This window comes from Leptosomus discolor, chromosome 12 (assembly GCF_034619465.1).
Source record: "Leptosomus discolor isolate bLepDis1 chromosome 12, bLepDis1.hap2, whole genome shotgun sequence".
In the NCBI taxonomy this organism is placed as follows: Eukaryota; Metazoa; Chordata; class Aves; order Leptosomiformes; family Leptosomidae; genus Leptosomus; species Leptosomus discolor.
The window spans coordinates 4,648,771-4,663,186 of record NC_141402.1 but is presented as its reverse complement, the minus strand read 5'-3'; the positions used below and the strand labels follow the sequence as shown (position 1 = coordinate 4,663,186).

The 14,416-nt window shown below is 44.6% G+C and overlaps 1 protein-coding gene across 3 annotated transcripts in view; it reads right to left on the bottom strand.

Moving 5' to 3' along the window:
* The window catches only part of PLEKHA7 (pleckstrin homology domain containing A7), a 155,299-nt gene extending 146,823 nt beyond the window's left edge, over positions 1-8,476 (bottom strand). For all 3 annotated transcript variants that reach the window (XM_086472205.1, XM_086472203.1, XM_086472204.1), the window contains exons 1-3: positions 8,394-8,476; positions 8,147-8,223; positions 7,889-7,946 (exon numbers count right to left, since the gene is read on the bottom strand). In XM_086472205.1, the coding sequence (XP_086328331.1) occupies positions 7,889-7,946; positions 8,147-8,223; positions 8,394-8,476 (218 nt within the window). The remainder of the gene's footprint in view (positions 1-7,888; positions 7,947-8,146; positions 8,224-8,393) is intronic.
* Between the last annotated feature and the right edge of the window lie 5,940 nt (positions 8,477-14,416).

The following is a 14,416-nucleotide window of genomic DNA, read 5'->3' as shown; positions in this document are numbered from 1 at the left end:
TAGGAGGCAAAGACAAAACAAATTAGATTTAACAGTATATTAGAATGTACAGTTATACCAGACAGCATCGGATGTGATATTAAGTGTGACACCACATTATTGAAGTTGGTCTTTGCAGGGATACAACACCGAAGCAGTACAATTAATCTGTATGAATGAAATGTAAATATTTGAGATGACGGCAAACTTTGTTCAGTACTGAGGCAAAACCTCATTTTAGTAGAATTCATCTGCAGCAAACGGAATGACGAGAAAATGCAGAGCATAGAATCGAGGAGAAACACGTGCAACCATGTACTTCACAGACACGCTTCTCTCTTCACTGAAGCACTTGCTAAGATTGTTTAGAATTGCCAAACTCACCTGGAAAAGATGCTTGGTTTTGTTTCCTCCATCGTAAAATACAGAAACATCCTGCATGATTTATTTGCCTGCAGACAGGTAATCCTTTTAACTAAGTCCAGTTGCTAGAGAGTTTAACAGCTACTGATAGACTGAAGAAGCAACCTTCTTCAGCAAAACATGTAATATTAATATCAAGATTCTGCTGTCACAAATATTTCTCTCTTTGCTGGTAGTTAATAAGTAACAAATAAAACAAAATTAGAAGTGTTGAATAGATTACCTATTTCCTCATCTGATGTGGTAGACACATTGCATACTTCTAAAAGCAGCCCGAAATGTAACACAAGATTATGAAAACTAATTTTAAGACCATAGCAATACCTACCCGGCACAACTGTATTTATTTTTAATCTTTACATTTTAGACAGACTTCCAGAAATACTGAAACCCTCACTGCAGTATGCAGCTTCCCAAAACATACATGTATGTTCACCTGCACACAAATTCAGTGAATGCAGAAGTGGACACTACTTCAAGAAACAGGCTGAATGAATGAAGTTTTTCTGACCAATTCACATTAAAGAAGCTAGAATGTGTACTGAACAAAATGTGGATGCTGGCAGCTCTGGGGAAACAGTTCATGCCCTTGTTTCTGAGCTACGACACAAGTAAGCTGTATAACCCCAACCAGAACAAAAGAATGTTCCTCTGTTTCCCAGACAACTCTGATTTTCAGAAGTGTTTAACACCCAAAACAACATCTCAAGTTAGTGGGAACTGTGCTTCAAGTGTATGTTATCCTTGCTGGCCTCCTCAGGTAGTCAAAATTCAGTTTTCCAACACGTGTGTACTTTGGAAGAAAGGCAAATAAGGATTGTCAAACCAAGCTAAGTACTTTCTGGTGCAGCCTTACTCTAAAAACAAACAAAACCCAGCACCTCCCTTTGTACACTCCTCCCTCCCCCAAGGAATGCACACAATGCTCCTCTTCATTCATACACATCGCTGAATCAAACCGCACATGGCATTTTCCTTACGCACAGTTCCAAGCTTGTTCTTCCAGAGGGCACTCTGCAATTCCGGCAGCACGAACGCACCCTTCTCACGCTTTCTGGGAGCTAAACTACAAAGCACTTCTTTTGCTGTCTGCAATCGCCAGCAACCTCTGCCTGCGCACAGATCTTTCAGCATTTGCTTCACTCTTTAACGAGTAATCTCTCATTTTAACTGTCATCAAGAAAAGGACACTTAACTGTTTCCCCAACTTGAATGAAGCATAGCTACTGTATCTACCCAGCAGGTCCAATATTCCCAGCTCAGGTCTCTTCACAATCCAAGAGAACAAAACTATTAAGCAGGCTGGCTGAGCAAGCCCAGAGCTGGAGAACAAAGGACAAGAGGAAAGATAGCAAAAACTCGTACAAGCAACACAGTTTACTTTTACTGTGTACAGCTCTTCCTTCCCATTGCCCAAATGGAACACTTTCTTACAAGAAATTAAAAAATAACAATAAAGAGCCCCAACACGGCTGGCAGCGCCTCTCTCGCCGCCTCTTCTCCTGCCAGCGGGCCGGCAGAGGCCGCTCAAGACCGCCGATCGCCTCCGCAGCGCTGCGCGACGGGACCGCTTCCCGGCCCCGTTTCAACACAAAAGCCAGTTCTGGCAGTTTTCTTCCACTTCTCCATTTCATAGCTGCTTTTCCACCCGTACAAATTACCTCAATGAAGCCTAGTCCCCTCCAGGGCAACTCCTGATCGAATTCTAGTACCTAGTCATAACCTACAGGCTGCTGCATGTGGTGCCTCTCAAGACTCATCTCAACTAGAGCCTTACCCATCGCTGTGCAACCAGTCCAGGTTTCTTTCTGTGACATTTTACAGCACACAAAGTCCTTTAATTTTGCCAGAGACTATCCTTAAACTTGCTAGTGAGGTGTAAACGTCTTCACTTTTGGTTGGTGAAGTTCTCATGGTTCCAGCTACATTATTTTTTTATCCCACTTCAGGAACTCCACACAACTCAAACCGGTTGTGCACAGCGATGACCGAGCAAAGTACTTCATAGGCCAGCTCCTCACAGGTGGATTTCCTATCGGTATTTACTTGTACACTAATTGAGAACTTTTCTCTAAGCACGGGTTCAAGAACCACAAAGAACATAATCTACATTGAAGATCTCATTATGAGGGGCACCACTACTGCTTACAGTGATGTGCTCCAGTATCTCTTGCCTCTACAGCAATAACCACCACAGAAAACAGCAAGAAAAAAAAAAACAACACCGCAATAATTGTATTTACAGCAGGCCATGAAACACATGCAGTAAGTAGTGCTTTAGCCCACCTAAACAGCCACTAAAAATAAACAGACTTCAGCATCCTACTAGGAGCAGGGAAGACATGAATTTTTGCAGGGCAGAAGAAACATGTTGATTAAATTTATTAATGAGATTATAAAACTATCTTCTCAGATAATCAAAAGGACTGAACTCAATAATCCAGGTAGTCTCTCCCCCTTTGGGCTTCTGTGATTAAATAATCATTAATTGGGTATCGTCTATAGCCCACACCGGGTGAATCTCAGCTCTTGTATGGTTTTCAGTGACATAGTATCTGAACGTACGCATTTGGCACAGCAGAACCGAAGCTACAAAGGCAGACTTCAATTTGATGGTTTTGCTTTTACTGTTTCCAAATACTTGAAATATACCATGCGTATTTCCTACACACAGTACAAGCTAAAAAAAAGAATTAAAGAGTAACACTTACAAACAGTTACAGACTATTGCTATAAACAATGGCAATTTCAGAAAAAGTTTTGTTTCTTGTACATCCACTGTTACCCAAAGAGACCAAGTAGGACTAAAAACTGATTTCAGAAATAAATAAATAATGGGTTAACTTCAGATATCCAAGTGCTGATTTCCACTTCTTTGTTCTTAATTTTAGGCTACAATTCGAATGTAGTATTACCTTTGAGATGTGCAATATTATTGCAGCATTCTAAAACAACCTCTACAGCAGCAGTACACTTTTCTCAACATACTTTAATACAAGCCAGTTAGGTATCTAATACTGGAAGAATGGATCCTTTCACATAAATATTCATCTCGATCTTTCAAAGCTGTGAGAAGGTAACAAAAAAAAAAAAAAAAAACCAACAAAACATTGCAGGCTTTCAAAGCTTTCCAACTTCCCTAAGTCTTTCGGATGATCAGAAAAAGATAGTAAGCAAACAGAAACAAAAGCCTGAACCATAATGCATACACACAGTGGTTTTCCATCAGTCACTGTTTTCCCTGCATGTCACATCTCCTTCCCCAAAAAGGGTGGCTGCCAACCACACTCACCACTTCACATCAGCAAGCCAGCTACCAGAAACAAACCAGTGCGAGCATTGTCAAATCCTCATTCAATTCCACATAAGCTCAGCAACAACATCCTTTCCGCAGCAACTCTAACATAAAGTAGTTGCCCAACAAAGACAACATATTTCAAAAACATCAGCAGAGAAAACAAACAAACAACAAAAAAAGATAGCGCAAGCTGTCCTCGGCACTGAAGTCAGAAAACGCAACATCCATACTTTCAGACAAAGAAACACCCAGTCCTATGATTACGCCTAAATCAATATTCCTCTTAAAACAGATCGAAGGTTGGCATACCAAGCAAACTGAATGCTCCATTTTTTGGTTTTTAAAAAAAAAATTACTGTTTTTGCACATTTTTGTCACTCAAAGAAAAGAGGAAGTCACATCGATGAAAAAAGTCTAACAAAGCAACGGTGACCAAATTGCAGCCTTTCATAACTGGTATCTATACTGAGCGTAGCTGATTATGCCATGTATTTATTTGACTAAGAGTAACCAAGATACTGAGGCTACATATGAGGACAGATATAAAAGTGTAGAAAAAGTTATCCCATCTTCTCCTTAGGACAAGCTATTTAAGTTGCAAATAAGCCGCAAAAGAAACAGCAAGATTTTACCAAAACTACTAATTGGAGATCCAGAAAAATCAGTTTATACATCATTTATTTAATGTTTTATTTAGTGAGTTTAGGATCCAAGGCAGGACTGCACTAATAGGGTTTGCCACTATGAAGAAAACCTGAAGAATAATCAGAACAGAGAAAATCATTCAGGAGGACATGGATGTGCATAAACAGGAAGAACTAGAATGTAGCTTCATACATGGCTTCCTAACATAAATTACAGTCTTAAAAGTTAAAGCAGTAAAGAAAGTTCTGGGTGTATCAGTCAATTGGCAGCATTTGCATGTGCTCAGTGTGGGTGTCTTCCCCAAATAGGCAAAAAAACCTAAAATGAAGCAAGCTGAGGAATTTTTAAAGCCAAGAAAGCACTTTTGATGTTTAAGAGTCTCACAAAAGCTTATTCCAGCATATGACTATGTTCACCCACGTGCAACAAAGATGGCTTCATATTGCAAGAAGTGCAGAGAAGAACTACAGGATAATCAGATGGAGAGCCCTTTTTGAGGGACTGGACAAAGAACCCACTGATTTAGTTGAGCAAAACAAGATTAAGAGGGGATGTGATTTCAGACAAACATCTTGAGTAAGTAACCAAGGGAAAACAGTCCCCGTTCAACTACAGGACAGCTGCTTAACTATAGAACAGCACAAAAAAAGGTTATAAACCAGTGCACGTTGATTTGGAAAGCTTCTATCCACAGAAGTGGAGTTCTGGAAATTTTCAAACTCCCGGTACACAGAAAGGGGAGAAAAGCTTACCTGGTTTTGATATTAAGCTTGACCAGTTTATAAACCTTCCCGTTACTGTATGGTGTTTCAAGGTTGTCCACAGCATTGAAGGAAGTAATAAAGACACGGAAGTAAATGGACATAGGATTAATTTTTTAAGTCAAAGACAGCTCACATCCAATACTTTATCTAATATTTTGATTACTGCTGTACCAGAAATCAGTTATGTAAGTGCAGTTAGCCTATATACATTTAAATAAAATGTTTGATACTGTTTCCCACATGAAATTATTCAAAATAGAAAGAATACTTAGTAATACCTTCATTTCGTTAAAGAAATAATTCTTAAATAATATTTAAAATAGAAATAAGACTGACAAGACACATAAAGAAACTGACCAAAGATGAGAAACTACACTAGGTTGTACTAATAGTGGAAATTACCATATGAGAGAGGGGTTACTTGTAGCATTCCTCTTGACACCCTTCAATAAATTAGTAGCCAAAGAGTGACAACGTGCTCATGAAATTTCTGTGGATGACACTAGACTGGAAACTACCACCAGTATAAAAAGGACTGGGTAGTTACACGGGAGAGCTCACAGGTTTTGTGAGCGGGAATGCCAGAAAATGGAATGTAGCAGTACAACATGTGAAATCATGCGTTTAGGGACCAGTAACCTTTTCTGTAAGCTGAGAACTCATCACGTGGAAGCAACATAGAAGGAATGAACAGAGTAGGAGGTATGTGAGTCCTAAGGATGCTGATGTTTACAGGAGCACAAGGGGAGCTCAATTTGTGCATGGAAGAAAAACAGAGAAATTCCACTTGGCTCAGGAAGCCTCTGAGCTGAAAACAGGGAGGCTAGAGCAATACTGGGGGAAGTATCACTGCTGAAAAGAATACTGTATCAGGCGATTCTTTGGTGTGACGCAGTGCAGCTGAACAGATTTATGTCAAAATTGCTACTGCTCCTTGCAAAACTTTGCTTGGCTAAAGAGGGTCGAGTTTATCCAATTGCTCTGTGAAATACACACTCCATTGCGTATTTCATTTCCTGCAGCGAATCCCATTCAAGCTAAAGAACAAGCTATAACAATGCACTACACACAACTATAATTTAACGGACCAGAAATTAAAAGATTTGTAATTGCCTGACAAACAAGACATGTGAATGGTCTTCCAAACAGAGCAGCTGCGAAAGGGGATCTAAGCTGTTCTAAAATTGCACCAGTAAGCTTCTGGAAAGGACAGGAAAAACAAATAGATGTATTCCTACAAAGGAGAAAGCCATTTGTGTTGATGTATCTGTGTAAAGGACCTGTTTACACTACTGACTGTACAGTTATCATATTTTAAAGTTCCACCAGTCACGACATAACCAGAAGAACTTTGATTCCTTTCTTTCAACACACTGGCAACAGTTAAAGGGTGGCTGCTGTAAGCTGTATTCAGCTGCTCTCCAACGCCTTGCTGCTATATTCCGTTCCTGAGTTGTGGGCTAAACTAACTGCCCAGTCCGGCACCATAAGGAATTCTCTGGCTTGGCCAAAGAGAAACTGACAGGCTGTTTCCCCCTTTGCAGGGAAAAAAGGGCATTTTAAGATCATCTGGAATTTTATTTAACAAACATCCTACCGTGTGAGGTATTTATGATCCTTTAGTCAGCCCCTCCTTCTCCTGGCCCAGTATCATTCTGAAGTTTGATCTTTACTAAAGATCTCAAGTTTGTCAAAGGTTTTGGGGTACGCTCTGCAGGCGTTTCAAAACTAGACATCTGTGACAGAGCTGTCAGCAGTTACAGAGGACTGGACTTAATGACCTGGCTTAACCATTCCAGTCTAGCACTGAAACAATAAGGTAGCCCGAGTATTTTCCAATCCTTTTCTTTTAGTTTCATTGAATTTGTCACACATTCAGATTTCCAAAGGAAAATGCAAAGACATCATAAGCGACACACAACTATATCCAGGGTGTACTAGAGTTTCACTGATTTGATTAAATCTCTACTTTTACATCAGTGTTTACATTTGTAAAAGCCTTATATGTGTAAGGTTTAAAAGAAGCTGTCTTGATTATCCTATTGTACTGCAACATGCTTGCACCTCATAGAATAAAAGTGCCTTAACAGGCAGCACATCTCAAGTATTTAGCTACTCTCTGAACAAGATACACTACATAAAGATAGGACAGCCACCACCCGCCCAGGCAAAGCAAGTTCATCGGATCAGCCCCGTCTCTGGGAAGAAAAGCTGAAAGCCTTTCGCTTGCAAAACTTCCCAGTGCTGCATCCACGGCCACGAGCCATTTAAAATAAAAAAAAAAAAAAAAAAACAACCATCCACCTTCAACCATGACCGGCGCTCAGCAATGCAACGCTCCACCTGCCACAAACCGCGCTTTAAATACCAGGAAGGGACACACACACACACACACACACACACACACGCGCACACACACAACAAAAACGGGAGAGCCGCCTCCGGGGAAACCTGTTGCCGGCCGCCGAGAGAGCGGGCAGGCGGGGAGGATCTCCGCATCCCGCCGCGCCCGGCAGCCAACTTTCCCCATCCGGCGCCGAAACCGCACACCTCGTTGTCACTTTCCCTCGCCCTGATCACTAATTAAATCCGCGGACGTGCCGGGTTGGGAGGGGGCGGGGGCGGTAGGACGAGGTGAAGCGGCCCAGCGCCCCCTCACTCCCCGCTCCCGCCTGAGGCGTCCCCGCGGGCGGGCGGGGCGGGCCGCGCCGGGCCGGGGCCGCGCCACCAACGCGCCCCCCCCCCCCCGCAACGGCGGCGCGGGCAGGGCAGTACTCACTCGATGAAGTAGCTGGCGCCCTCCTCCGAGAACCCCTCCTCCCATCCGCGGGGCAGGTCTGCAAGGGAGGGGGAAAGAAAGGGAGAAAGAAAGCGGGGAAGGAGGGGTGAGAACTTCGCCCGCGGCCCCGGGATGCCTCAAAAGCCGCGAAGCAGGGGGGGCGAGGAAAGGGCGAGGAGGGGGAGCGGAGCGGCCGTTAGCGGTGCCCGGCGCGGGGGCAGGGCGGGGGCAGCCTCCCCGCCGCCCCCGGGCACCCACCTGAGCGGATCATGTGGCCGGAGTTGACGGGCTCCCCGGTGCGAGGATGCAGCCAAGTGGTGGTGCGGGTCAGGTCGCTGGGAGGGAGAAGCGGAAAACATGCACCTGTTAGTGACTGCGTGCGGCCGCCCGGGAGGAGGGACGGAGGGAGGGAGGGAGGGAGGCGGGCGGGCACCGGCGGGAGCGGGGCCGCCCTCCACCCCCGCACCCCTTCCCGCGGCGCCCCCGCCCGCCGGCGCCCCCTTACTCGATGAAGAAGACTCGCCCGTCCTTGCAGACGCCGTAGGACCAGTGCTCAGGTAGAGTGTCCCGCCCCACCGCCGCCGCCATGTTCGCCGTGCGCGCAGCCAGCCGGCCGGGGAGGGGGTGCGGGCGGGCGGCCGGCGCTCGGCGCCCAGCGCCCGGCTCTGCTCGGCAGCGCCACCGCGGCCGCCGGAGGCGCGGCGCCCTGGCGCGGGGCGACACCTCCCGCCCCTCGGGAGGCCGGCGCTTGCCGCTGGGGAGCCGCGGAGAGCCCGCGGGGGGAAGGGGGGCGGGAGCCTGAGGTGGCGCCGGCCGCCTTTGTCCGCCGCTGCCCCGTGCCCGCCCCCAAGTCCCGCGTGGGCTGGTGGCCTCGTCCCCTCACGCCCCGGCGGAGCCGCCCGCCCGGGGCAGGCGCAGCAGCCCCCCGCCGCGGGACACCGAGGGGGACGCGGGGACGAAGGGAGCAGCGCACCGCGCGGGAGAGAGCGGCCCCGCGGTCTGGCAGGGAGGGCGCACGTCCCTAAGGGCGCTCCTCGCTCGGGGAGGAGGCCGGACGACTCCCCTGCGCCAGCCTCGGAGTCCCGGCTACCGTCGGGAGGGCGTCGAGAGGGAGGATGAGCACAGGTGTGGTGGCTCTGGGCTTCCGCCGCGTCCCGGGGTGCGCTCACCGGCGGCGGGAGGCGAGAAGGGGAAGGCCGCAGGGACTTTGGACCGTGGGCACGGGGGACGGTCGCTGCAAGGTTAAGAGATAGGAGAGAGTCAATAACAGCCAGTTGACAAAGTAGAGCTGTCAGCAGCGTGGCAAGGGACCTATGCCAATCCCTGTGTTCATCAATGACCTAGAAAAGGAGGGAGAGGTACCACGCGGGAGCCTGCTCGGTGAACTTACGCGTTACCTGCTCCCAGCTCAGCCCAGTGACGTGAAGATCCCCACCGGTGCTGGTGCGTGGGGAAGCTGCAGCCAAGGACAGAGTTAAGTGCTCCAGGCAGAGCTGCAGTCGCAGAGTGGGTGGGACAGGCAAGGGGGTGCTGTGGCCGGGCTGCCACTCTGCAGAGCCCTCACGCTTCTTCCTCTGTGCCAGGCAGCAGAGCCATGATGGGTGCCCGGTGAGGAGTCCCAGCCTGAGCCTTGGCTTGGCAGTAGCGGCAAGTGCAGCAGAAGAGGAGGGCTAGGAAAGCCCAGGGGCATCAGGGTGGGGAAATCTGCACCTGCCTCTCTCAGCCAGGGCAGCGGTGGTAGAGCCAAGCATGGTGGCTCTGTGGGATTTTTGCTGTTCTGATACTTGGGAGAGAGAAGGCTCAAAATGCAAGGAAATGGGATGTTTGCTAGCTTGGGATAGAAGGAGAGTGTTAAAGAGGGGAAAGACAGGCTGCTAAGAGAGCTGGGAAAGGGCAGGTGAGTAGACAAAAAAAGAACAACTGAGGGCACGGCTATGGGGGAGAGGGAGAACCCATGCAGCAGGGAGGGTGTAAGAGGTGGAGAGTGCTGCAATACAGGGTAAATAATACGTGTGCTTTTTGTTCTTCTAAATAACCAAAAGACATCATCAGAAGAAAGTTGAAGGCAAGAAAAGCAGCAGCAATGGGGAGAAGGCTTTGCTCTATTTCACAGGAGTTTCAGACAATATACAGGTATGGATGGCATTGTGTGGGGCTCCATTTTTGGCCACCATTGGAGAAGATGACACTGCTAAACCAAGAATGGTCATTGCTGTGGGACACATTACAGGCTAAATGTTGGAAAGTGGTTTGATTTCAGTTGCAAGTGAGAAAGCATGGGCTTGGAATCAAGAGTTTGGTGAAGGTTTTGTGAACATCTGGCAGAGTCTTTACACCTCTAGAACTACTACTAATTTCTATAAGGTGCTACTTTTCTATAGACTAATTTCCCTAATACTACACCATCAAAAATTCTTCCTCAATATTGTCATCTTCCAACAATTCCCAGAATTTTAGTTTATCCACAATTAAAAAGCAGGAGAGAGTGTCTTTCTAGCCTTTTATCCTAAGTCAGAATTTTGACTTCTAAAACTAAAACTTATGTGCTGCCTTTTTTTTTTAAAACCTAACAATTTTGAGTCATTATGGTAGTGTGATTAGATGTGAGTTATCACAGAACCTGCAATAAGGTCAGTTCTCATGCAATTACAAAGTAAATCAAATACAAGTTGCTTAGTGTCATTGCATGTTTATATCTGTGCAGAAGAGATAAGACAAACTCTTGCTCTGGAGAGATTAATTTCCCTTGTGCTATGAAGCAAGTCTTTCATGCTCTGTCAGCTGCATGAATTCATTGTAGCTCCACCACGCTTTGGCCACTAGACCACCGTAACAAGACAGGCTTCTCCACTTACAGTGAATAGTGACTTAACTGAATAAGCATTATTGTGTTGTGGATTTCAGATCCTGAAGCATCTGTACTGGGTCAAAGTAAATGTCTGTTTAGCCTAGTATTCTGCCTCAGATCCAACAAGAGCTGGTGCCAGGAAAGAGTGCAAGAGCCAGACAATCATATGCAGCTCCCCAGCTTCTTCCCTTAGCTCTAGTATCTCCATCTGGTGCTTACCTTCAGAAGCTGTGAGCTCAGAAGGCTCTTGAGCAAGATGTTTCCATATGTAATCCCTAATGGATCTTTTCTGTGAACCTGTCCAGATGAGAGCCCACATAACTTCTGTCATCCAAAACAGCCAGTAGCAAAGTGTTCCTAATGCTCATCTTACCTGAACTTGTGTGAAGAATCACCTCCTTTTATCTGTTTTGAATCCAGCTCCCATTTTGTTGATTCTCCTCAGCTCTTGCAATGAAAGAGACAGTGGTCATATAGTGCAACCTCCTGCAGGGTCAGCATTGAATTTAGACCAGCTGGCTCAGGCCTTTGTCCAGGTAAGGTTCTGAAAACCTCCAAGGATGGAAATTCCACAGCCTCTCTTAGCGACTCGCTCCCATGCTCTTGTGGTGAAAATACTTTCATTACATCAAGTTAGAAGCTCCCTGTTTCAATTTATCACCCTGGTCACATGACCAAATCTTGAGAGTTGATGCATCATGGTGCCTGCAGCATTAGCACCTTGTCACATACACCTGTTAATTTCTGATAAATGAATTATTGAAAAATGTTTTATTACAGTAACTTGCAGAGTTCTACTCTAAAATTAAGATTAAGATTAAAACTTACTCTAAATTCATAAAAGTTCACAAGCTGACTTGTGTTGGGCTCATCAGGAGGTAGGTTTGTGATTCAGAGACCTGGAGGAAGAATGCCGCCAGGCATCATTCATTAACAAGATTACCAGATTCTTCTGGTTTTGATTTTGGGTTTTTTTCATGCATGTAGCTGGTGCTCAAGCTCTGGTTCCAGTCCTCCCCGGCTGATCTCAGCCACTTTTATTTTCTATTATGTATCATTAATTGTTCTCTAGAGGCACTGTCTGGAAGCATCTATTTGGGGTTAAATTAGGAATTTCAGGCCACAATATCAAGAACTCAGCTAAAGGAAGGGGAATATGCTATTCAACAAGATTGAGTGTAATAAAAGCTAGGAGATTCGAGGCTCCATTTCTTGATAACTGGGTAATTCAAGCAGACATGCTGAGGTCCCTGAATACTGCAAGTTTGAACCCACATTTGGCAGCTTTGTATGAATGCATTACTAGTGTTACTTGCTCTGTCTGCATCCCCTGGGACCCCTTTTTTGGATGACTTCATTAAGTTCCTTCTGCCTTGGGAGAACAGTGATGTATTTTAAAGTGTGCCAAAATCTGTATCTACACTTTGCTATTTCCAGAATAAAAAAATCAAACAACTGAATATGAACTTTCTTTCTACCTCATGCCTTTCCTTTCTTTTCAGCCCTTGCCCTTACAACCCAGCTTCGCCCTGTCAGTGCCAACATCCAAATCTCCTCATTTCCTTTTTTCTCACTTTTATTACACACACCCCCTTTCTGGCTCCATTCAGGTCTGCATTTTTCCCTCACTTTTTCAAACTTTGATATGCTATAACTTTTCAACAAAGCATGGAGTAGGAATCTGGAGGTAATGCTGGAGACCCTATATAAGAATCTCCAACCAAAAAAAATTAAAGTATAATTTCCATCAGTCGCAATTAGATGCAGTGTCTAGGAGGTTACAGAATCACAGCTGGATTGCAGGTTGCTGTGTGCTATAATCTGTTTCCTATTTTTCTGAGAATTGAATATAATTGAATTTGATGGTCTTAGAGGTCAAAAGCTGCTGCTGTTTCGGGAAATTTAACTGAAGTGAGATACAATGCATAGAAAAGCCTGCTGGTTGTGACTTTTTCATCATGGCCTGTACACCTTTTAAAGGAGAAGCACAACCTATAAAAGGCTTGAGGCCAGACAGAGGCAGAGTGTTTGAGGAGCAATGAATCTGAATTATCAAACCCTGGTTAAGAAAGCTCATAAACCATAATACAAAATGTGTAGTATGCCTTTTAGCATGATTTACCAGCTCTGCTCAGAACAGCTGAGAATGAAAATCACAAAAGGTTTCACGGTGAGATGGACTAATTTGCGAGACAATTTCGGAGCAGTTTGCACAATTCTTTTTCTGATTACACTCAAATATAGGTTGTGCAACCAAATTGAGCTTCAAGATTGTGCAGTGAGATTCCCATCTAGCAGTAGCAAGTGCTTAAGAGACCAGAAATCAAACCACTAATTCTTATAGGTGGAAGAATATGTTAATCAGACAATAGGGGAAATATAAAAGAGATCTTGGAGAAATTAGGCAAATCCACATTCAAGGAAGATTTCTGATGCCATTTCTCCAAGACTGCAATACTTTCAGATGATAGAGGAACTTCACTAAGGACTAGCTATGATCTATTTGTTCAAATTAGGGAAAACAACTTTCACTGTTGAACTCTCAAACAGCATGGGAAAAAGCCATCTCAAGAGTACAATATTAATGTTTCAAAAAACAGCACAGTAAGAGTAATAGGTTCCTTTGTCCCTGGGTACCTCAAGGAGACACGCTGAGGTCCCCAATTGCTGGAAGTTTGAACCCACAAAAGAGAATATATGTAATTGATTACCTAATGTCAGTATCTCGGTGCAGAATAAAAATATTAGTGACATCCACAGGACTATTCAGTAACCAAAAAATGTCCATGCACAGCTAGAGCCAGTGTTATGCTGAGGATAAAGGAGCATTACAAAGAAAGAGATCAAACACGCAGAAAGATTTTATTTTTTTTTTGTCTGAGGTCCAAAAATTTTTTATAACGAGAGGAGAACAAACTAAAAATATTCAAGTCAAAGAAAGACCAAATATTACTTTACTGGGTAGGGAAAGCAAACAAGATAACAGAAAGATCATTACTGTATTCTTTCAAAATGAAAATATAGTTGATGGGGTTTTGTACATGCCAATCAATTTTATTCCATGTTCATCCACTTCAGGGCAAGTAGAAATCAGCATGATTTATGCCAAGATAAATTCAAAGAAATATGATACATAGAAATTTTCACAAATGTAATTATCAGTAAAACAGACTAAGTAGGAATGTCATGGTATTCCCTTCACCACCAATTTCTAAAGGCTGGTCCAGAAAAAAAACTTCTTTCAGGGAGATTCTAAGTATGCTTATTTTGTCTCTGATCAGGAGCTATGAGAAATGATATCACAAGATCCCTTTTAGCCTATATTTCTATGAAAAAAAAGCTGATTCAAAATGTTAAGAATTTTAGAAGTAGGTGGACATCAAGAATTGTCATCACCTGGTGTCTGTTAAAGAGCACCAATATCAAGTGGCTATCTAGCTCACAGAAGGAATGCATGGCAACCGTTTCAATTTAAAGATCTCTGTTATTTACAGTAAGGGGAAGGACAACCCCTGAGGTAGTTAAGAAAGTTAAACAACTCGCACAATAGTACTACTGGTGACATGACTAAATATGGAGCACATGCTCGTTCCTGATCTGGAGTGTTTTCATTTGAAGTACACAATCCACAGAAGTCAGGAGAGCTAGACACAAGGAAGGGTGTCAAGAGTCCCAACGTG